The following is a 25,735-nucleotide window of genomic DNA, read 5'->3' as shown; positions in this document are numbered from 1 at the left end:
ATTTCTGTCCACAAACTCTGATTTTAATTTTAATTCTTTTTCTTGTTTCTAACTGTATTTGGTGTTATAGACTTTTCTGTATTTTACAATTTTTAATGAAGATTTTTTGAGTTTTTATATATTTTTGCCTTGCCGCGAAGTGAGAATTGAATTATTTGAATGAGAACTATATCTCTAATGAAATTCGAGGAAATAAGTTTCAATGAAATGCAGCAAAAAAAATGTCAACCAGGCCGTGCAAGGAAGTCACGTGGTGTCCACATCAGCTTTTTTTTAATTCTGCTGAAAATACACTATTGCACATACTGATTTTTAAGTCTGCTAAGCTACTATTTTCTCTAAGGTAGTCAGTTTGTTACTGCTTTTATGAAGCATTAAGTGGTCATTTGAACTTACATATATTCTTTGCTTTTCCTCTCTACAGCTTTCTTCGAGAATAAAGATATGAAGACATTGCTAAAAGCTGCGAAAGAATACTCAAATGTATTCAGTGATAAAGAAACTAAAAGTGAGCAGTAGCAGTTGGTATAACATAAGCAAACGTCTCTTATTATAATTTCGGAGCTCAAACAGAATTTTCTTTTTCTGCAGCATTTTGAAATGCTGCATGAAAATACTTCAACATCATTGTAAACGAAGGATCTGTTAGACTTCCGAGATTAAGGGAGATTTTCCCCACGATCTATTAACTGTAGAAACTAGCATAAGAAGAACTTTGTTGCTGTGCAGCCAGACCTTGCTATATATCATGGAAACTGATATAAAGGATTTTTCCTAAATTTCTGTGTCCTCTACTTTATTAGGTCATTTCAACTTTCTTACGACAAGATGGCACAAGAATCGACCATGGAGAAGCAATCAAACTAAATAGGTGTAGACACATTTCCATGCGCAAATTTACCTTGCCCAATTAAGCTTGGGTTTACATCCTTGCTTAACAGGTATAAACGGAGCTGAAAACATTTATGCCTTATATTTGTGACAGTTGTGGTATTTAAGCCATCCTGCGAAAATTTCTTAAAGTACTGCGCATTTACTTGAACTACGCCACTTTCTCTTACTAATTTTTGGTTTCTTTAGGATTTTGTTCTGTGTTAATTTGCTGTTTGCCTATCGCTTAAGCAGTGAATGTATGCCAGACATGGCGTAGATTATTGGTAGTTCTATCCTGCAGGTATAATTATCCATTATCCTTTTAGTTTTTATGATAAAACATTGCAGATTATACCTATATCACATTCCATTTGTATATGATAAAGATACATTCTAAATCAAAGGGCTATGCAATATCTATAAATTAATTTAATGTATATAATGCATTCTCAAAGCGTACATTTAAAATATAAACTATGGTAAATTTTCAATGTATGTTTAAGAAAACGGCCATTTTAAAATAAAGAAAGGCGTTAGAAGTAGGAAGATGTGTGCCATTTACATTTCTCACAAACGGAGACGTATTTGTAATATAAATTTGTAAATTTTTTCTGAAAAATTAGCTTAAGCTCCTTGAAAATGTGCAATAATTTATTTAAACATGATATTGTTTTGTCTAGATATACCTACCGTCGTTAGCAACGAGTGTGGCAACACCCCGATCCAACCAAAGACGGGCTTTTACAGTCCAGATCGAATAGTGGGTGGTGAGGAGGCCATCCCTCATAGCTGGCCCTGGCAGGTCTCTCTCCAAGAAGTTATCGTCGATCCCAGCGCTCACTTTTGTGGTGGAACCCTTATTAACTCACAGTGGGTTCTGACGGCTGCTCACTGTTTCCTAGAGTAAGTTTTCCGTTTCGTGTAGAAAAATGCATATATTTACATTTAAATAACTATCCATAATGTTAATAACTATATATAATGTTAATAATAATAATAACATTATAACTTAATCTCTACATATAATAAAAGAGTCTGTGTGTCTTTCGTTCATGCTGCACGTAAGCTAATAGACCCAGAACTACGAAATTGGGTATATAGTAGGTGCATCTAGACAAGAGCCAGTGCACCTCAAAGCGATTTTTTCAAAATTCGAATCAGATTGCTTTTTATTTTATCTTTTCGAATTTATGGCATCATCAGTTTCATTCTTTTAGAAATGTGGTTTTGGCATCAGTTTTTCATTCAATTGTCTTCTGGACTGCTGACTGTTGGAAAATCAGCACTGTTGCCACTTGAAAAAATTAGGGCGATATTTCTGTGTGATTTTTAAATTTAATGTTTCTCTTGGATACTGGACCTTTGTTGAAGGAAGGCAACGGGAAGTTGGTTAATTTATTTATTAAAATAATAATATTTGCATTAAGGAATATTGCTTATTTCATTGTAATTTTGTTATATGTAATACATTTTTTATTAAGTTGTTCTGCAGAATAAAATTCTGCGTAGTTTTTAAATTTAATGTTTAGTGTTCCCTTCAGGCATTTTTCGGTACATTTAAAAGCCAGACGAAGGCTGGCCGCGTAACTGCTAATTATTAGAATAATTGTTTTTATAAGTGCCGCTGAAAAAGAATGAAAATCCTCCATAGAGCAGCATATCCTCAAGATGCCCTGTTTAACTTGCAACATCTCGAGCTATACTGCGGATATCCTGAAGATTTTAACTCCCCAACTGTGCTGAGGATTTCTTAATCTAGCATCCTGATTGAAAAGGGACGAACTCTTGTTTAGGTAGTTTTGTTTTGAAATGTAGCGATGTTTTGAAGACGTTGATTTTTAGTCTTCAGTATTTTATCATTTAATATCCTGAGGTCATTCGAACTGCATTATTACAAGGTAACTTTATATAATATAAATGCTTATATACTTTTATGTAACATATCGAAGATGTTTAATTTCAGTTTTCTTAGCGATTTGGGTTTACCGAATTTCCTCGAGAATGTCCTGTATATATACTTAGATGTGACATTAGGAAAGGGAAAATGTATTAAAGGGATATTTCGAGATGGCCTGAGGATTTGATAAGTAGGACTGTACATCCTCACAGTATTCCTTGCGCTGTATAACCAGGATATCCTGGCGATAAATTGGGAGGCGGTATTAAGCACTTGAGTGAATATGTTTAGAATGTTAAGGAATGTGTTTGGATGTCTTAAGTGTGTGTTAAGATCCCGTGAGGAAAATCTTGAAGATATTATGAGTAAGATCTTGAGGATATCATGACATCACTTATGGCAAACATGATATCTTGAGGTTGTCATATTTTTTATGACTGACAATCATTTTTGTGTTATAAGGCCTCACATTAATTTGAGTTCAGCTAACGAATTTGTAAAAGAATTTTACCGTTTTTTACGTTATGATAAACATCCTCGATAATAATCTAATTTTACAGTATGTGGGGTTTTAGTTGATCTAGAACTAATAACTAGTTCAATAACCTCCCACAGACGTAAAATGAATTATCGCTATGTCTGAAGTAACTGCAAAGTCTTGAAAAGGTTATGGTTAAAATTAACCTTTTCAATACCTTTTTATTTCAACAGAATTCAAAATATAAATGAATTCTCTTGAACTAACAATATTAGTCCCAAGGCTTGTGGCAAGTAACCTGATGTAGCTTGCACGCTACGTTTACTTCCTGCTAGCTCTTGATAATTGCAAGCATTCAGCTTTGCGTTACATTCGCTGCCGACAAATTTGATTTTGACATCCAGTAGAAATACTAAGACCGCTTCGAGTATTATTTAAACTGTCTAATCTTTGATTACTGTTACATGTTTAGCTTAAATTTGACGTTTATGTTTAGTTACATCACTTCGAGCTGTGGCTGGTACTGTTGGTACTGTTACGAGCGTTCATGTTTTGAAGTCTGTTTAAAGAAAAAGGTTATTTAAACTTTCACATGACTTTGTGTTATTCCAGACACAAAGATAATTCGCTTTACATCTGTTGGAATTATTGAACTAATTACCGGTTCCAAATCAAGTAAAACTCCGAAAATCTATAGCTCTTTAATTTTCCGTTCATTACAATTCTCCCGTCAATTCTTTTCTCCAAATGCTAAAATAATGTTATTTTTCTAACTGTTGGCTGTAGTAATGTTATCTTGTTAGTGATGAAATATCTTATTCTTCATAGCAACGCAGAACCTTCCATGTTTCGGCTTCACTTTGGAGCCCATCATAAATACAATAAGGCTAATGGCGAGCAGATCCGTTATGCCGAGAAGATTATAGGTTTTCCAGATCTGGAGGATGATGAGGTGAGTTCAGAGAGCAATACGATTGGTAGAGGTTACGTTAACTGTTAGCATGAATGTTACGTTAACTGTTAGCAATAAAATGAATATCGCAATAAAGTAATTTACATAATATTTTGATTTTTCGGTATATGCAAAGTTTGTGTCTACGCCGTACATAATGTATTTCTGTAAAGCATAGTTTGCCATCTTTTTTCGAAGCAATGCCCTCTTTATTTTGCTCAGCACCTTCTACACTTGCAACATTGACACATTATACGTCTTTCAAAAATGATTTCGGGGCAATGATTGAAAATGCTTAAAAGCTATTTCTCTGCCGCAATTATATGGGATGGTTCTATATCTCCCGTTTTACTTGACCGAGTGACAAATTGTAACTTGCGTTTTTCATATCTGGAAAGCGCTACTTGGGATATATATCAAATTTATATATAATATTGTTCAAACACAAGTATTTTGACACAAAATCGGAATTTTTCTGAAATAACATACCTATTTTATTTCGATATTTACAATGATCTACGACTGAAATTATGCTTATCTATGAATTTTGTTAAATTTGGGGAAAAACGTACCAAGAAATTCAAAAAATTATCTTGGAGCACTTTTAAGTTTGTACAAAGAATAATTCACTTAGCAAAATTCTTAATTAATAGTAAACTGTTTTCCTTTCCCTTTCGTTGTGCACGAGCAGGAGAAAGGTGCATCGTTCATACTTGCAAATAATTTTAATAAACTCCATAAACCACATTTAAGGTTATTATCGCTTATAACAAATATGCCAAATTTCAAAATGTGCCTGTATACAGGGTGATTCAGAATTCAACATCAATATTTGGCGAGGAGGTAGGGAATAGGAAAAGAAGGAGATTTCACTAGGAAAGTATGGGCGCAGACGAACGCATGGTGGTGTAGAGGGCGCTGTCTGTACACAACTTCCGTTCATAAGCACAGCTGTTTGACGTGTGCAGCCAGTCGTCATTCGACTAGGTGGCTTTACAGAAGTAACATGAACCGGTATACGTGGAATAAACTTGCAGATATGTAAATGCTAGGTATATTCCAGAAGGTCCGGTTGTCCTTGCAACGCCATTGTGAGTCATGCGTTCTAACACATGGTTAGCAGTTCGAGCACCGCTTGTTAAGTCTGTAAAACCGATGCAAAGAAATGTTACATGTAGGATAATAAATGTTTTTTTCCTTACTACTTCCTTTTTATGTGTTCTTTCTATCATTGAACTGGGATCATTTTGCCCTACTACATGGTATATGCTCCCATGCATTCCTATGTGAAATCTCCTTCTTTTCCTATTCCCTACCCCCCCCAAATACTGATGATAAATTCTGAATCACCCTGTATAAACTCACGTATATCTTGGGAAATTATGAATTAAAATACTCCATCCTTTAACAGGTGGGCTTAGAAATATGTCTACTTACAGTAAAATTTTTACTACGACAGTAAAAATTTTAAAGATTCATAATCACAAAACGTTTTTCGATAAATTTATAAAAATTACCAAAAAATACAAATTTTAAAAACAAATAAAAAAAACTAGCTGCGACTTTTATTTGGGTTAAATTTCGAACTGTGAAAATTAATTAAAAAAAGAAATGTTAATAAATATATGTCAAATTCACTTAACATTGAGGAGCTAAAATTTTGAGAGATAATTTTTTAAAAAACTACTGGTGCGAGTTTTACAAAATTTCCTGTATACTTTCTTATTCTTTCAGCTGGCAAACAAGGTTGAAATTCTGAAAGATGATATCGCTCTTGTGAAGTTAAATGCACCCGTCAAATTCACAGATACTGTCCAACCAGCATGCTTGCCAAATCTTGGCTGGGAATTGAAACCGGGAACACGTTGCTTTGTGACTGGATGGGTTATCCAAATCAGTCTCGCTAAGATGAATTGAAGATGAATCGCTTAGATAGCGTTTGAAAAGTGGCTTAAAAATAATTATTGCATGTTCTGATAAACAAGCATATTCTGAAAGAAAGGCATTGATCTTTTAAAAAAAAATGACTATGGGATCTATCTAAATCCGTTAAGATTTATTTCCTATAATCAAATCCGATTTAACGCTGAATATTTCCAATTTTTATACCAATTAAGTTGCTAGAACTAGGTGAAACGAAACCTTCCACTTTATAGAAGATGAATATTTCGAAATAGTTCATATATTTTTAGAGCTCTTTTTTTTTCTCTCTAGACGGTGGCAAAAGCAATAAGAATTATTATTACTATTTTATTTGCAACGGTCGGACACGTGATAGGAGGCATTCATCAAGAAGGGCCGATTGCATTTTAGTCGTCTTTTATAACCGAGACCATTGCCTTGGCTGCTTTATCAACAATGTTACTTACATAGAACATAGAACTCAAATGCATACTAAAGTCAGTCTCACACAGAAGTCAGCTATCTGTAGCAATCTGTAGCAATCTTGCTTTTAAGCAAGAAGAAAGGAGATGAGGACTTTGGCGAACGCCATTTCCTCCAATCCGTGAGGAGAAGTCAGCTGTTGACCATTATTCTTCCTGCTTGGTATAACGGTTAACGATTAACACTTAGCCTCTGCTAACCATTACATTGTTACGGATTTGGTATTTAAATAGTTAATGTTAGTAGAATTGTAAATAAAATCGTTTTATTCCCCGTGCAGTGCAGCGCGTGAAGAATATTAAAAGAAAGCTAAGCCGGAAAATTAAAAAATACAAAGAGCACGTGCATTTAATATTTAATAAATAAATATCTCTTTTGGATTTCGAGAAAATACTAGAAAATTCTGGCGCATTACATAAGCGGCATAAAAACTTCTCAATTCGTTATTTAGCTAGTTGTTGTTTTAAGAGTTTGTTTAGAAAACTACTCTTGTTGATTGTAGCGAATTCGCGGATTAGCTTTCTCTAACTGTTTTGAATTACGTTCTGTTGAACGTTTGAGTAGTTAAGAGATAACTGCTGTGATATATTGTAATACTGTACGAATATCTAAGGAAATTTAAGCATTTTGTGATAATAATAAAATTTTGTTCATTTTTCATCGGACTTGTGCATTCAATTCATAACGAAATCGTACTCACTCAACAATATAATGAAGGGCTACTTAAAAGAATATTATGCAAATAACTGTAGTTATAAAATGTCATTCCATGTCAATTAAAACCTTGCATATTGCAATGTAGTTTAAGAAGAATATTGCAATATTACTTTCTAAATACGTTTTAGAAAAATATTGCGAAATAAATAATAATAATACTAAATAGTTTGAGAAAAATGTTGTGAAATTACTTTCCACTACCGAATAGCGTAAAATTAAGTTGGTCTAGCTTTATTTTCCACTATTTGGTGAAAACAAGGATCATTACAGATTAAAAGTGTACATTTCGTTTTTGCGTTACATATTGCTGTAAATTTCTTTAAATCTTTGAGTCTATTTAACTGAGATTGCCATTTTGCGAAATGTTATAATGTTCTATATTGTTTTTATAATTTTTTTGTTTATTTGTTATATCTTAGATAATAATTTTATAGTTTTATGTAATTAAATTACTGGCCTCATATTTTGTGTATAAATACCTGTTCTTAAATAGAATTATACGTCTTGTGATTCTGAATCCAGAAACGTTTAAATTGTGAAAATAGCTCATCTAGAGCCCTGGATATAATAAACAGGCTCCTGACTAGACTTAGAGATACTGAATTCTCGCAAACTTGGCGATTTTTTGAAAGTTTTGGGAAAGTGAATTTTCTAAATTCTAGTAGCTTTTCACAAAACTTTACAGCACCATAAATATGGCTTCGATAGTCATCAATCAGTTGCTAGTTTGTTCTGAATGATTTCAAGGAGCCTATGGTCCAAACAATTAACGAAATTGCATTCTAGAGATTATTCTGTGAATGATATCATTTATTTATGGTCTTTTCGATTTGTTAAGGAGAATTTGCTTAATATCTTCATTCTCCTTGATATAGCTATTTAATTTGCTGTGCATTGTTATTAATTACAATAAATTGTCAAGTTCTTCCTGCTCGGGAATGTTTATTTGAAGTGATACTAAGGAGCTCATAGCTAAAAGTATTATAAACAAAAGCTATTTCATTGATTAATACCTATATAATGCTGGCTATAATTAACTCCAGTTGTGCTTATTTCAAGAAGTTATGTTTATAAACTTAAAAAAAGTCACTATCTTTATAGTTTTTGAATTTTAATAAAACAGCTTGTGCAAGAACTGAGTGCTTCATTTGTCATTTGTAGGTACCGGACATTCGACTGTTCTGAAGCAAACACCGGTAACCATCATTTCCACGAAGAACTGCACCCATGACCCTCGATACCAGATATGCGTCGACCAACCCAAGAGCTCTGCATGTCACGTAAGTTGTTTCAATAATTTACTCAACTCTAAAATATTAAGTACAGTATTGATATTTAAAAGTGAAATTAGAAACCTATATTAATGCTCAAGAATTATTTATCTTTGCTGAGCCTTTCAACCACAACATATAAATTCAGGCAATGGATGGATTCACGAATCACTGATTATTGCTGTTTTCCGTTTCTGTTGTACTTACTTATGCCTAAAGCTAACTTTTTACTTAAAACAAGGCACTGTTTATGAAACTGGAGTTCTGAGGTAAAATTTCTTATAAAGACCGCTCCTTCTCTATTTTTTTTTTCAAACTATGAGTAATTTGTAACCAAAACTTTTGTACCATAACTCTAATTAATAAAAAATATTTCTTCTATGAAATTATTATACCTTTTTTGTAATTTTAATAAAAAATTTTCCCACCATATTAATAAATAACAGATGCCGGTGCTACTTTGGTAGACGGTTGCATGCATTTTCGGAGCGATACGACTTATGGCAAACCCATTGCTTGGCAATTGGTAAGTTATTTATGGTAACCGATACTTTGTTGTCATTTTATTTAAGGAATAATGCATTTTATTATGCATAAATTACGTGTTTTAAATATTATTTATGGCTTCTAAATATTAAAAATCAATTTAATTTTGCGTTTTTATTTGAAGTAAAAATTTTATTGTTTATGATATTTTATATAATTTTATGTTGTAGATGATGTAATCAATGACGTCACCTTGCTTTAAAAGTAATTGGTTTTAATATCTATAAATTTAAACTAATGTTTTAAACATTATTTATGACTGTTAAATATTAAAATACAATTTAATTTTGCATTTTTTAATGGCCCACCAACGGCCGAGCGGTAAAGACGCTGAACACTGGTAGTTCGGTCTGAGGTTCGAATCCCGCGAACGGGCTGGCTGCATGGGCGTTTTTGTGGTTTTCCCCATGTGTAACGTGTATACGAGCCAGTTTCCCTTAGAAAGTCCTCCACGAAAGGCATCCCTCCCTTTAGGCAGATAGCCCTCGTGTGCTTTGCCATAATTAAATACACCAACACCATTTTTTAATGATTTTATTATTTATGATTATTTAAATAATTTTAATTGTATGCGTGATGTAATCAGCTCCGTGATTGGTTACAGAATATTTGTGCATTAACGAGCTGTAATCAGCTCCCTGATTGGTTACTGAATATTTGTGCATTACCGAACCATTTTAAAATTTTATTATTCATCTCTTCGAATTTCTTAGATTTCATAGGGAACTGATATGTCCCTTTCAAAGATTAATGTTGTTATTGGTAAGTACCAAAAATTATTGGTATCGGAATCGAAAAATTGCCCTTTGAGACCTTATTTCAGCCAACCTAGCTTTCCTAATCAAAGATTTATTTATAAATTGTTACAAGGTTCAGGAGGAAACTTATTTTAAATTTTTGGAGGAAACCTCGCTAATTGCTTCTTCAATGAAGTGCGAGAAATGTGGATCACAGGATGAAGATCGTTAAAAGAGCCGATTCCGAGGACGGCCGTATATGGTATTGTGGTTCACGGTGGAAGAAACAACGGCTGTAACGGTAAAAAAAAAGTTATTAGACATTCCTCCTTTTTTACCGGCAGTAAACTTCTAATTGCTGTCATTTTAGCTCTAGTGTACGAAGCGTTCTTATTTACTTATTTTAAAGCATTTGAATTTAAGTAATATTTTAATTCTTTCAAACGTTGGTATGATGGTTTTTAAACATTGGTATGATGGTTTTTAATTCGATATTCAGGTTAATCAATATTTTAATCCAATTAAACGTTAGCGCAATGTTCTTATAGCGGTGTTTTTATTCTATTCCATTGCTATATGAAAATAATAATTTAACTTTACTTTAGTATTTTATACTCGTAGTAAATGTATTTATTTACATTTATCCTGCCATCTTAAAAAACAACGTTTTCAACAAAAAATTAATCCATTATTTTTAACAATTTTTTTTTTTTTTTTTAAAGTTTCTAATACTTTACTATGGGCGAAATATGTAAAAACGGCGTTTATCAAGATGGCTGACGATTGTTAAAACCAAACCAACAACTGCGCCAAAGAAAATCGCCAAAAATCCGAGCAACCGTCTACCAAAGTAGCACCCAGATGCCTTATATTTACATTAAAATCTGTATTTTTTTTTTTTTTTCTTCTTCATTGATATTTTTATAACACAACCACAATATTTCATATTAGTGCCGAGATAAATTTAATTCATTTAATAAACATGTAAATGTACGCATAATGAATATTTTTGTGTTTATTGCTAGTACGGTAACTACTATATTTTAATAATAATGTGGCATTTTAATTGTTTGTCACGTATTCGCTCAGTCCAAAAAGGTTTCCACATTTGATGCGCAAACGATTTGTAAGAAGGAATTTATAACCGTATGAGTTACGCTCGATCAGGCTGTGAAAAAGGCCTGTCGTAGGTATTTTGTTTCGTATAGTTTTAATTTTCCCCTCACCAGTGATGAGACAGAATAAAGTTAAGTTTTCCTGTTTTTTTATTATTATTATTTATTTATTTATTTATTATTATTTTTTTAATTTTATTGTGCTTTTGCAATTTAGGCAACCTATCAGCGATAACTCGCCTCATAGCTTTCAGGCAAGATTATGGAGTGAAAGTTGAAATTTAAATAATTAGTAGTTAGAGATAGCAACTCAGACGTTATGCTGTTCAACACATAGCACAGTACTCCCTCCATTATTCATTAGACTAATTTCAAGGGCTCTTCCTTTTCTGTATATACGGAAATAATACATTAATTATACGCAATAAATTTTAATTTTGTGTGATTATACACATTTTTAAATTTAAAAATATTGTAAATTTTTATTCGTTTGTAATCTTCACCTATCGATATTGTTTTAGACTCTACTATACTCTAAAGTTTATTACACTCTATACCAGGCGTAGTCAACGCTGCTCCCGCGGGCGCCATGGCGCCCCCGATCGATTTTTAATGCGCCCTCGCTGGACTAATGTAAATGTATGATAGCCAGAGCGATTTACTTACTCTTGTCAAACGACGATATACAGCAAGTACTGTCTGACCACGTATTCCAGATCTATGTAAACATCCGGCTTGGGGCGGAAGTGGGCACATCTATCAGTTATGTAGAGTTATGTAGGGGTGAGTGCAGTAGCCCGGTAGACACTAAATGGCCCCTGACCTTCGATTTCACCCACACCCCTTCGACCTTCGAGAGGGAGAGGGAAAAATACCCGCGGTTTTCGCCCACACACCCCTTCAATTAAACTGACCCATCTTGGCCCTCAGCCAAACTGCTCTCGCTAGCGTGGTTAGAGAGTAGTCAGTTGAGTTTAGGATTGCAGGGATAAATAGAAGGGCTAGCTCATTTCTTTGTTCGACTCCTCGCCGACGCGAGCCTAATGGGGGGACGTAACAGGCAATAATCTGACGTCACTGTGATGCCACCTGTCCTGATTTCCCGCGTTTAAAACAGTAATTTCATTGAGCTGCGAGACGATTTTCTAGAGGTTACATATCCCAAATTAATTTTAGTCAGTTTTTATTTTAAATTCTATATTGTAAAGTATCGTTTACGTAATATGGCTTTTTGCGCTGCAGTAACGTGCCGTAGCACTTACAGAAGTACGAAAGGATGAGATATTTTATTTCATGGGACCAAAGGATCCAAATGAGAATTTGCTTTTGAAGAAAGTATGGATACACAAATGTCAAAGAGAAGATTCTATTAATGTGAAGAGCGGAAAAATTTGCAGCGAACATTTTCTATGCAGTGTTTATGAAGATGATATGAAAAATCGCTTGTTTGGATAGCCACAAAAAGAAACTGTTGGAATGGAATGCTGTGCCGAAAGTAAATTATGATGACAATAATAAATCGAAATTGATGATGACAATAATGAATCAAATTTTAATGATTTTGAAATAAAACTCACAAATGAAAATGTAGATCATCCTGAATGTTTAAGGATAAACAAGAATGCATTGATAATTTGAAGAACAAAATAATATCCTTAGAAAATTGTATTAAAGTATTGAAAAATAGAGAAAAGAACAATTTTAGAATGTTTGTTCAGCGACAAAGAAGGTGGACGACATCTAGACAGAATTTGGTATCAGAAATTAAAATCTCAAATAGCGAAATTTGGGGGGGGGAGCACAAATCGGAGAATTTTGAAAAATGTCTAAAGCTTATTTTTATAAAGACGCAGATTAATGCATTACTGAAAAAGAAGAAAAAAATCAGGTGGACTAGCGAAAATATTTCACGTAGCATCGTTATAAGTGCTCTGTCATCTTAAAGCTATGATTTTTGGAAAGAAAAAAAATTGGAATATAAATACCTAGTATTATCAGATTAAAGAAATGGTGTTTATTTTATTTTTTAGTGTTTTCTAAATTTTAGTGTAGTCCAAGAATTCAAAGTAATGTTCTTACTCTAAAGAAGGAAGGAGGCGAATATTTGTATTCTGTAGAAAAAATATGCGTTCTCAGTTTCGTCGAAATGCATATAGATTGAAAACTCTGCTATGACTCTAAACTGGACTAAGTTGGTTCTTTTCAAAATGTGCAGTTTGTTTTAATCAGAGGTCTCATTTCGCGCTCTGCCTCAAATTACTGAGAAACCGCGTTTTAGATAGAGGATTTGTTTTAGAAGATGGATCTGTTTTAAATTTTGATATTATTAAAGAGGTTTAAATTTTGATATTATTTGATATTATTAAATAGAGATTGAGAAGAAATCAAATTGTGTCAAAAACTCAAATTATTTAATGGTCAAGGGAAACGAGAGACAAAAAGTCTCTCCAGAGAAAACATTATTTTCAAAAAGTACCGCAAAAAGTATACTCTACCCCACAGGAAATCAGAAAGCACCTGACTTCTATGAGTTAATCGATAATATCTTCGGTATTATGTGTATGTGTGTATTTAATTATGGCAAAGCACACTAGGGCTATCTGCCTAAGGGGAGGGATGCCTTTGCGGAGGACTTTCTAAGGGAAACTGGCTCGTATACACGTTACACATGGGGAAAACCACGAAAACACCCATGCAGCCAGCCCGTTTGCGGGATTCGAACCTCGGACCGAACTACCAGTGTTCAGCGACTTTACCGCTCGGCCGCTGGTGGGCCTCTTCGGTATTATGAATAGTACCAAAATAGTACCAAGAAGAATAACAAGTATTTAACAAACTAATTTTGTAAAGTACTTGTTAAAGTTATTCTTATTGTATCCTTTGTACTAATTATTGATTAGATTTTGTGCTAGATTAGCATTCTAGATAAAATATAATAGTATAAAACATCAAAGTAATTGGCATAAAAAGACCTGCTTCCTTTACTCACACTTTTGAAAAATTAAATAACTATTTTAGGTACTCTGAATAAAGCTATTTTGTCAAAATTAAGGTAACAATCTTATATACATTTATTTAATTGTAATATAGATATAAGTATAAATTACAAAATTATTTAAAAAATATCTATTATATTGAATCGGAAGAGAATTATAACAATGTAAAATTTACAATTAGGCAAAAAAATCAAACGTAGGTTAGCAGAAATATTGCCATATATGTCATATATGTTTAAACCTATGTCAATGTAAAGTTGTTTTTTGAGTAAATTTAAATAGCTGCTATTATAGTTATCTTAGAAGCAGCATAAAAATTCTCTCAGTTAGCATGCAAATAAAGAAATGATTAGAAATAAACGTGCATTAAATAAAAAAACCTGCAAATAAAAATTAAAAAAACCACGGAACTTTATGTTAAAAGAGTAGCACATTTTATCTATTATTTTAAAATTGAGTAAGCATTATTAAATTTTTTAATGGTCTAGTCTAAAATTCATAAAGCAGTAACATTGCCTCTTCCAAATCATAGCTATCTTTCACACACAGCTCATTTTAAACGCTGGTTCAAAAACGCTAATTTTCAAGCTGTGAATTATATTGGCGCGCTCAGCGTCATCATAGCTACGTCATCACTTCTCACTTTCTGCTTCAGTGGAAAAGCTCTATGAGCTAGCCCTTCTCTTCTAAGTCCTGTTAGGATTGTGCATAGATTAGCAGTTTGCTAACCTTGAGATTATCTAATAACACGCACGTATTTTTTGTTAGTGTGTGATCGTATTTCGAATAGACCACGCGTAGACCGTGCATTTAAAACTACCAAGTAATCCGAAATAATTCTTTTCTTTCAAAACCCTTCATTAATAAATGTAAAAGAAAAGATATTATTTTAACGATGAATGGGAACATATCTATTGTTTCGTTGATTACAAAGGGAAGTGTATTTGTTTGCTGTGTAATAATAGTGTTGCGATTCCCAAGAAAAGTAATATTGAACGACATTTTAAGACCGTTCATACCAATTTTGATAGTGACTATCCAATGAAATCTGAAATTAGAAGAAAAAAAATTATTTCTTTAAAATCGTCAATAACTAACCAGCAAAGATTTTTTACTAAACCACTGCAACAACATAAAGCAGCAACGATCGCGTCATATAAAATATCGCATTTGCTAGCTAAGAATAAAAAACCATTTACAGATGGAGAATTAGTGAAAGAAGCCATGTTAGAAGCTGCTGATTCACTTTTTGAAGAATTTAAAAATAAAAAGGAAATAGTTTCAGCTGTAAACACGTTGCAATTATCAGCACGAACTGTTACTAGAAGAACTGAAGTAATTGCGGAGAATTTGGAGGCAGAATCAGCAAATGATATGGAAAATTGTATTTTCTTTTCGCTACAGATGGATGAATCGACAGACGTGACAAATATATCACAATTAGCAATTTGCGTGAAGATGGTATTTTCTGATTTTACAACAAAAGAAGAATTCCTTAAAGTTCTACCATTAAAGGGAAGCGCCAGAGGAGAAGATATCTTTTCTACATCTAAAAAGTATATAACAGATGTAAAATTACCTGTACAAAAGTTATCGTCAATTACAACAGACAGGACACCAGCGATGACTAGTAAAAAAAAAAAGGATTTATTGCCTTATGTAGGCAGGATTCCTTATTCCCGAAATTTATTTCTTATCATTGCCTCATACATCAGGAAATGTTATGCGCAAAAACAATCGGTTTTCAACATGTATTTACGATAGTAACAAAAATTATTAATTCCATAAGATCGGGAGCTATGCAACACAGATTGTTTAAATTACTTTTAGAAGATGAGGACGTTCAGTTCACAGATCTTCTTTTACATACTGAAGTGAGGTGGCTGAGCAAAGGTAAAATAGAGCGGTTTATAATGTTTTGCCACAGATAAAGGAATTTATTGCATCAAGAGGCGAATTTTACGAGCAATTAAGAAAATAAGGATTGGCTAATCGACCTCGGATTTCTGACAGATATAACGGCAAAGTTGAATGAATTAAATTTAAAAATACAAGGGAAAAATCAGCATATCGCTGACATGATTAGTGCAGTAAATGCATTCAAATGCAACTTAGTGTTGTTGAAATCCCATCTATTGTAAAAATCATTATCACATTTCCCAAATATAAAATATACTGTTCAGAGTTTAAATTTGAATAATGAAAATTTTACTGCTACATCATATTTAGAAATTATAGGTAAGCTAATAGAAGAGTTTTTTTCTAGATTTGAAGATTTTGCAGCATTAGAACCCGTTCTAAGATTTTTCATAAATACATTCAATGTTACTGAAGATGATGTCCTTGAAATAGTTTCAGTGTATTTCGAGCTTCATAATATCGAAGACCTAGAATTAGAAATAATAAACTTGCAAAGTGATATTATTTTAAAAGCGCATAGTAATGGTAAAATGTTTTGGAAGTTAGTCGATGAAAATAAGTATCCTATTTTAAGAAAATGTGCGCTAAAAATTTATTCATATTGCGCAACAACATACAATTGCGAGTCTTTGTTCTCAAATATGAAATATTTGATATCAAAATACCGAACAAAGCTTAATGACTCACATTTAGATAATTGTTTAAGGACCGGGAACTCTAAATATATCCCCAATTATAAGAAATTAGCTGAAAATATGGACACCCAAGTTTCACACTGAATTATATGTATCATTATGTATGACACCAACAAAATAAAGTTATAAAAAATCTGTTTTTTAATGCCTATTTATACCTGTTGATTATGTGTAAAATATGCGCCCTCCGTGATTTTCAAATTTAGTATTGCGCCCTTAAAGACAAACAGGTTGCCGACCCCTGCTCTATACTATTTAATATTCTCTAAACGTTATTTTAATAATAAAATAATGAACATGAAAACTAACCAAGTTTGTGTCGTTGATGACTCGTAGTAGTCTATCCATAAATTCTTCCAAAGATATTATGGAGATATAATAACAATATACTGTTAGAGATAGGAGATACAACCACCTATCTCTTAAAAGGTTTTTATTTGTTTCGCAGAAACATATGCTTGGGGATACTATTATATTAGAAGTCAAAACTAATTGCTGGAATATCTTGAGATCCGGAAAATATATTTTTTGCAACCTTAAGTTATAAGGTTTTTCTCCCTCCTTCCGAGCGTGCCTTCGTGGTGTAGTGGTTCTGCACGCTTGGCCGGTATTCCAGAGGCCCGTGGTTCGATTCACGGGGAGGGCAATTGTTCATTTTTCATCCTGCCTCCTTTTAAAAAATACCTAATGTCTCTACAAAGTATTTTCAGTCTTTAAGTATTAGAAAAGAAAACAATGACATACTGGGAGATTTTTTTAGATGACTTCTAAAATACAGTTCCATTTAGAATACTCATATGAAAGTTATAAAAAAAAAAAAGCAACCTGTTTTTTGTATACTTATTCTAACTCGTGTAACAATACAGAAACGACACTGTAATTTAATTGCAGTGAATCTGTGTAATAATACCAGAACCGCCGCTCATGATGTATGTTTTCTATAACGGAACTTTCTGTAACGGAACACACACTATCTGCGAATTCAAATAAATATGTGATAGTATCAGTACCATTATGAAAAAGAAGTGATTTTACATAAAGTTGCTGTATTTTATTTCATATCTTATTTTATAAATTGACATATAGAGTCTCGCCTCCTTTGGAAGCATGAACTAACTTGAGACTCTGGTAAAAGTAAGCGAATTATCGCTATGTCTTCGAAATAATAGAGACATACTAAACGTATAAAAGACTCCTTTATTAAGCTCAATAGATTAATAACAGAAGGCATGTCTTCTGCTTACAAAACCAGCCTGCATTTAGGATGTAACTCAAAAATAATGAATTTAAACTGAACTAAGCTAAGTCATAGTTTAGTCTAAGGCTACATAGAAAGAATACGCGCAAGTTGGCTCAAATCTATATCGACGTGTCAAGTCTAGTGGCAAGAGTAACTCAACGCCGCAAACAAATTGATATCAAGGGTTTCAACTAGGAACGTGGCCTTCAGCAGGCGGAACAAACTCTGATTCAGAAATCTAAGACATTCCTTTAAATACCATCTTTTTTAACTTCATATGAATCCCGACGAATTAAAACTTGCATTCTGGCTGGAAAACGGGAAGCGAGAAAGACAGAAAAGATATTGACCATAAAATAACTGGTTAGTTAAAATGTAAATATAAATCTCTACAAATTCAAAAAGAAAATCAAATTTATAACCTCATTTGCATTATATTATCGTTATTTTTAAGAAGTTTGAAGGTTTCAATCTAATTGTGAAGAGGAGACGGTTTAATGAGTAAAGAATTTTTTGAAGTAATGGCACTATTTTGTTATTACCTTGCAGAGACATTAGGATTTTTTGGAAGCCAGAGAGATGAAAAATTAACAACCGTCTTCTCCGGGAATCGAACCACGGACCTCTGAAATACCTGCTCAGTGTGCAGAACCACTACACCACGAAGGACGCTATGAAAGTGGGAGAAATACCTTATAACCTTGACCTATGATGGGGTATAAACATTGCTATGAAGTGGCAAAGTTATTCCAACAGGTTCCATTTACTTCACGTTTTGGAGCCTTTCGTCTTAAAACTGCGCTAACGGAATAAGCTTGATTACATTTATAAGTAATCATGTGTTATAAATCGCTAAGATTCACAAAAGTGATGTCCTGTTATTACTTGGAAAACTAATCAAAGACAATAGCAACTATTCTCAGAAACGACAGTTTGTCAAGTTTTGTAAAGACTAGACAAAGACGTCACGTTATGCTAAAAAGTGAAGTCACTTTTTAGCATAACGTGACGTTAAAAATGGAAAGAGAGGGTTACAGTATACGTTTCTCAATTCAAATATCTTAATAAAAGATCATTTAGGTGGTATAGTTTGCTACTGCACTTCCTTTGCATCTGTATACTGGTTATTAATCTGCGCAAAATGTAGTTGTAAGCTGAAAACTGGGTATTTTAAAATTCTTATTTATTAATATCTCTGATTATGATGACGCTAATATCTTAAATTTCACCTTTTTCAAAAAAGAAAAATGGATGTTTGTTTTCAGAAATTTAAAAAAGCATAATCAAAACCAAGTATACAATTGTAACGTAAGTAGATAATAATTAAACTTTCATTTGTTGCGTATTTTTTTAGGGTGACAGTGGAGGACCCTTAGCTTGCAAAGTTGAATCGAAGTGGTTTGTGATGGGCGACACAAGTTTCACCACTGCTGACAATTTCGATTCCGGATTGTGTGCACTGCCGCAGAATAAAGTCGTATTCAGCAAGGTGGCTGACAAGGCAGACTGGATCAAAGTTATGATTGACGTGCACAGCTAGCTGCTGCATCTTATAATTATTAAATGAAATTGATACAATTCTATAGCATTCTGCGCAGATCTGGTGTAGAGAAATTAGATCTCATCCTAACTGTCAGCGACTTAACTGTCAAATCACAGAGTTTTTCTTAGGTCATTTATCAATGGTACAATCTAAAACTCAATAATCATAAGGCAAAACAATTCATAAAACGATAAAAACAGGTCTCATTTATTAAAGTTTAAAATTTTTGGCTGAAAAACTAAAAGTCACATAAACAAAATAATTGGTTTTGGCAGTGTACAAGCAATGTACTCTAGTAAAAAGCAAAGTACATTACTTTCTGCGTTGCATAATAGCTGTTTGCAGTTTAAAGTAAAGCAAAACCTCATAAATAGCTGCATAATCCCAGCAAATACACGGAAAAATGCCCGTTTTAGCTTGAAAAAAATGAATTTTCGAATTATTGACAACGCTTAAAAATGGCAATTAAAAATATTTTATACCTCGTCACCTGTGTCATCCATCAGTTTTCTATAAATTTAGAAAAACAAAAGCACAGATTTCTTCCAATGTAGGTGTTCTAAAAAAGGAGATTTTGCCTGTCTAGGTCTCGAACTGACAAATTTCATTAATGGGTGTGTTTTTTGTTCTTATGACGGACTTCTGGTATCTACTTTATAATGCACTATGGGTCTTCTTCAGTTGACTTTATTAGCAATAAATAGCTACAAGTATTCCATTTCATATCATATTTATTCAAACAGTGCAGGTATTTTCATATATAAAATCCTTCTTGAAATAATCACTTTTGATGAGACTTACAAAAAAGTAAGCACGGCTTTAGTTTTACTTAGCTTGTTATACTTACATAATAAGAATATGATACTAAATCTCATATTAGTTGCTCTACAGGCATGGAAACAAGTTTAAAAACTATATTGAAAGAGTTTGTTTCGAAACTGATTGCAAACGGAAGAGCAATAGAAGATACGCGGAAAATTTGTTCAGAAAAATTCTAAATGTCTTGTAAGGATCTTAAGTTTTACTAACGTTTATTTTATTTTAAATCTTTACTATCACTTCTTATTTTCTACTTCCGGCCAGAATTAAAAGCTTTAACTTATTTATGCAAATTTGTCTTGCGAACGCCAAGTACTTAAGTTGTGGCTTTTTGCCAAGTAAGAAAGAGGAAGGAGCTATTAGAAGCAGGCCGCTTGCCATAGTAGTTTTACTCGGTTGCTGGTTGCCTTCAAGGCCAGAGGTTTAATCCTCTTGATAATTTTAAACATATCGTAGTGTTAGCAGTTCTCTGTACTACATACGGCTTTTTGCTCATATACGGCCAATCTTGGAGTAGGCACTTGTTTGATTAATCCAAAGTTAAGTTTAGTTAGAGTTTAGTTAATATTTTTATATTCTTACGTTCAGACCACAAGTGGTTGGTCTCTTTATTCCGAAGTCCGGAAATCATTGTAAAGAGAGAAAAATAAAGGGTTTCGTATACCCTTCCTGTGTGTATTGTCTACTTCCCAAATTTATTGAACATAGCTTTAGTAAGCTCCCTGTTCCGAGTCAGGACATTTAATGTTCCCAAAGCAAGTAAGGAGGAACACAGAACCTGATAGTCTAAATTCCAAAATTTGTCTACCAGGCTTCGCCAGTATAACAAGATCAGTCGAAAATCGATCCAAAATCGAGATATACCAAAAACATATTTTTCCCGAAAGCTGCCAATGAACAAAAACTCCTAACGTTACACCTTTCGTTACAGATATAGATCAGAGAAAGTTATTTCATACTCTTTAAAATCCGTAACAAAGAGTGGAAAAAAGACAGCTGGGAGAAATTGAAAACATTGCTATAAGTACAAATTTGAAAAATTAGAAAAAGTAATTAAATAGCTTACTTAGATTCTCCCTAGACTATAACACCTGACATGTCAGAGCACTATTAATCCAGCTTCATAGATGGCACAAAATGAGGGCATCTGTACAAAAGCTTTTGACCTATTTATTGGAATTCTGTCCAGACTTCTACTGTTCCTAAGATAGTTATCAAAAGATGATCTGGAGTCTAGCCGTAACAGCATCAAACTATCAGGACTTTTCCTCTCAGATATGAATGCAGTTTCCTCCATACTGAACATTATGCTGATCTTATCACATCTGGCAATTGCCACCCACTAAGAATTTAACAGCAGGTGATTACCAAGCTTGATATTCTAGTCTTCTTATATAGAGTATCCATGGTCTGAGTTGATGATATGCGTATATATGATGATATCCATAGAAATGATGAAGATGATTGCATAATAAAGATAAAAGAAATAAGTATTTTTCATCTGTAAGGTTTTAAAAAGCTTATATTACATATCGCTTAAGAACATAAGTTTTCGTTTCAAATGTCTTAAATTATCTTGCGCCTCTGTATGCGGAATTATTTGGTTCCCAGATACATTCTCATACATAATGCATCAATAATCACAGACTATAGAAATACATTTTAAGGCACAATATTTTTGTCAATCTAAATCAATCAACGATTTTGCCCCAGTGCGCTGCAAAGTTCTTGAGTTTCTAGAAATAACATCGCACACTGCATTTGGACCCCAAATAGTGTGTGTGTGTATTTAATTATGGCAAAGCACACTAGGGCTATCTGCGTAAGAGGAGGGATGCCTTCGTGGAGGACTTTCTAAGGGAAACTGGCTCGTATACACGTTACACATGGGGAAAACCACGAAAACGCCCATGCAGCCAGCCCGTTCGCGGGATTCGAACCTCGGACCGAACTACCACTGTTCAGCGACTTTACCGCTCGGCCGCTGGTGTGACCCCAAATAGATCATAGCAGCTGTACTGCTCAGTTCCTTCATCAGCACGTATTATAAATTATCACCAAGTTCTTAAAATACAGTCTCTGATGGGAAAAGTATTGGTTGTATGAGCGTTTGCTGATGCTAGTATCGACTTGCACTGACTCAATGCCGGACATCCAGCAATCCACAAGCAACACGTCCATACTCTTACTAGCGGCTCTTCTCAATAATGCTTGGGCTGAAATTATCCTGAGTAGCATTTGAATAGTCTGCCTTTTGCCAGATATACTTCACCCAGTATTTTTACAAAACTCTTACAGAAAATCCCGACCCTGCTTCCCTAAACTTTAAAACACTTATGTGGTTCTAACACAATGGAACGCCACTTCATTACAAAATAAATGAACGGAACACCTTGGATGCAGCATCTGGGGATAACAAATTGGTTGGCGGCAATCGTATTACGTAGTTAGAACATCTTTCAATCTCTCACAACTAAACGTCTTCCTATAGGGCCATTTGAAACGCCTCAAGCAAGATAGCCCTCTGAATTCCAATCAGGATCTTCTTGCTAAGTTTCCTACAGCCGCTGTCTCGGTTCGAGAAATGCCTCTTGATTTCAATGTATGCCAATTACTACATTGAAGATGTTTAGCTTACATTCAGGCTGGAGCTCATTCTTTAAGCAGCTTCTGTAATATGTTCAAGCCTTTTTCATCCCTCTTCAAGCTTTCTTACTTGTGCTAACCACTATCGCTTCAACGCTTCAGAAACGCCCATGCATTGTATGATGAAAAGTACATATTTAGGTATGTTTTATCAGTCCTTAAAGTTTTGCATCACACTATGTTTTTTCACTGAAAAGAAAATGATAAAAATCACACACTTTTTATTGAGCTTCTTTAGAACTTTAAATGAAAAGAGCTTTTAGCAGAATTCCCATCTGCCTGGGTTCAGTGTATCAAAAAGCCATTCATTTTGGGGTTATTTCTTTTCCCCTTCCAAATTTAATATGTTTAAGACATTTTTCTTCCGAAAGAAACCAACTCTACAAATATGATTTATTTGTACCTTGCTCTGATAAAAGTACTGAGAAAAAGATCGTTAGTAGGCTTTTATTCTTCTTACCGATTTAGGAAAGTATAAGCTACAATAAAATTTAAATGGAAGAAGCAATTCTCAGGCCTTACAGTAAACAAAACCATAATTTTATTTTAACAAATTGCAATGTTATACAATCCCAACCCTCATAAAGAATTTTCTCCTACCTTACAGCTTGCCTTCCTTGTGTGACTAGAATCACGTCCAGTTATCATCGGGGCATCCGAAATTCGATTCCCGATATGGAATTTGCTAACGTTTCATACTTTTCGTTTTCAAAAAACACCGAATCGCTCTATAAGCCTGGAGCTTTTGATAACGTACATTAGAAATGGCTTTCTTCAGAAGTTTCGTTCAAAGTTTTATTTCTCCACTTAAAAATTCAAATATATGGATAAACATTTGTTTTCATAGAGAATGTTACAGTATTGTAATTTTTGTTCTAAATTGTATGCAGTAAATATCAAGTCATCTAAGTGTATCGAGTCAGAGTGCTAATTATAGCTGATTAGTCAATTTTTCAATATAAGATCTTAGATAAAAATAAATAAATAAATACTCTCTAGCTGTAGAAAAGACCATACAAATTAGTTTATTAATTATTTCAAATAAAGAACATCATTTTAATAGTTATACATTCAAGGTGCTCATTTCAGTCACGGCCATCATTTTCAGCTGTATATGTAAACCATGGTATCGATCCACTCGGCCTTATCCGATACCTTCATGAAAACCGTCCGCTGGGCCGGCATGGCGCACAGACCATGCATGAAGTTCCCGAGTGTGCCAAAACTGGTTGCACCCATCACATACCATGTGCCAGCAAGTCTGCACACCAGTGGTCCTCCACTGTCGCCCTGTGGGGACATAAAAGATCAATATTAGTAAAGAAAAATTCCGGAGGAACAAAACCTTGGCATTCTTTGAAAATATCTTCTTAAAAGAAGTAATCGCAATATCAATTAAATTAGGTTATACGCATCTAAGCGAACATAATCGAGCTTTCTTGCATTTCTTTTCAAAAAATATTCCATCGAATCTTTTGATGATACTTTATACCATAAAGCCTTGAGCTAAGAACTAGCCATCCGAAAAGAACTTCAAATAAAATTGTGAATAGTTCATCCATTGTCTCTGTGAGTGTTCGTAACTACAATAAACACCTTTCAAGATCACTTTTTCCCACCGTATTTTTCGTTATTTTATTCTGCGCTCAGTATTTTTCAGTATGAAGTATAGTAAGCCTAAACACCATATTTTGTTTTTTCAAAATACTCTTTTTGTACACAACAATGGGAATATCTATGCTCAAATGTATTTAATTCTTGGCAACAGAAGCCTAAATGTGTTCGAAAGAATCCACATAAAAATCGCAGAAACAGGCAAAATGCGATGAGCTGATGAATAAGTTGCAAAACTATTAGTCATTTTCTGTCTAAATTCTAAAATTGATATTTTTGTTACTTATAGAATTATTTGTTCGTTTTTAATAAATTCATTGCTCGATTTTTATCACATTTAACATGGAGTAAATCCTTACTCTATGAGTGTACTAACGTTTGCATACGTTTTAGTGTGCTTAAGGTTGCTACTTCAGAAATTATATATCGAATATATACTTCTAGTGGGATAGCTGATTGTTCATTTGCATACAGTTACTGATCTTACTATTGAATAGTAAATAATAATGTTTCACTTCCAAAGAAAACGTCGTCAGTGCAAATAGAAAAGACACGAGTACAAGTATAAGAAAATGGCTGCCCTGTAGATAAAAACATTACAATTCTTTTTGAATTTCAGTTGGAAAGATGTCAATTTCTTGATATATAACCTACTACAATAACATAAATGCTACATTAAATAAAGGTTTAACACATCGCAAATAAACTTATTTCGCTCGAAATTGTGCTTTATTCTGCTTACAATTATAAAGTTAAATAATCACCTCATAGCCTGAAATAATGTTTCACACTGTTAAGAAGCGTATTCTATTAAAATATTTGGGAATTATTTCTTTTGAAAGTATCCAGACACTAAATTTCAAATATACTATAATCATTTGTCCTGTAACTGAAAAAAATTCGATAATCCGCTTTCAAGTCACATTCACAACAAATCTGCTCTTTAATTTCAAACTGAAAATATGTGATGTATCGAGAACTTAATCGTAATCGAATTTAGAACTGACGTGCGCCAAGCATCGAGTAGCATGCGAAGGTAGTGGAAAAGTGGAGAGACTGTAGGTGCCGGTCGTTGGAGTTGTACTTGTGTATTTGTAAGCTTTTATGTATAGTGTGATGATGCGACTTGTATACAATAAAGTGTCACGTGGATACATACAGAGGCTTGTGTAATAAATACTCACTAAAGACGTAACTAAAGATGGTAGCAAGGCTTTTATTAAAAAAAAAAAAAAAAAAAAAAAAAAAAAACTAGCTGTACCCGGCACGATTGTAATACTACTAAGGAAAG

At 33.4% G+C, this 25,735-nt stretch overlaps 2 protein-coding genes across 2 annotated transcripts in view; one reads left to right on the top strand and one right to left on the bottom strand.

Moving 5' to 3' along the window:
* Positions 1-19,316, top strand: part of LOC118196530 (ovochymase-2-like) — a 32,422-nt gene extending 13,106 nt beyond the window's left edge. The window contains exons 5-8 of the mRNA XM_085809671.1: positions 1,554-1,776; positions 4,077-4,200; positions 8,464-8,582; positions 19,177-19,316. Coding sequence (XP_085665797.1) covers positions 1,554-1,776; positions 4,077-4,200; positions 8,464-8,487 — 371 coding nt within the window. The 3' untranslated portion in view covers positions 8,488-8,582; positions 19,177-19,316. The remainder of the gene's footprint in view (positions 1-1,553; positions 1,777-4,076; positions 4,201-8,463; positions 8,583-19,176) is intronic.
* Positions 19,317-23,830: 4,514 nt separating this feature from the next.
* The window catches only part of LOC118196531 (chymotrypsin-like elastase family member 2A), a 50,588-nt gene continuing 48,683 nt past the window's right edge, over positions 23,831-25,735 (bottom strand). Inside the window, exon 9 of the mRNA XM_085810525.1 lies at positions 23,831-24,120. Within this exon, the coding sequence (XP_085666651.1) occupies positions 23,935-24,120 (186 nt within the window). The 3' untranslated portion in view covers positions 23,831-23,934. The remainder of the gene's footprint in view (positions 24,121-25,735) is intronic.

The sequence above is a fragment of the Stegodyphus dumicola genome, chromosome 2, assembly GCF_044657685.1.
Source record: "Stegodyphus dumicola isolate Sdum_Otavi_A_Nest chromosome 2, ASM4465768v1".
Lineage (NCBI taxonomy): Eukaryota > Metazoa > Arthropoda > Arachnida > Araneae > Eresidae > Stegodyphus > Stegodyphus dumicola.
Note: the sequence above shows the minus strand (reverse complement) of the source record. Positions and strands in the feature narration are given on the sequence as shown.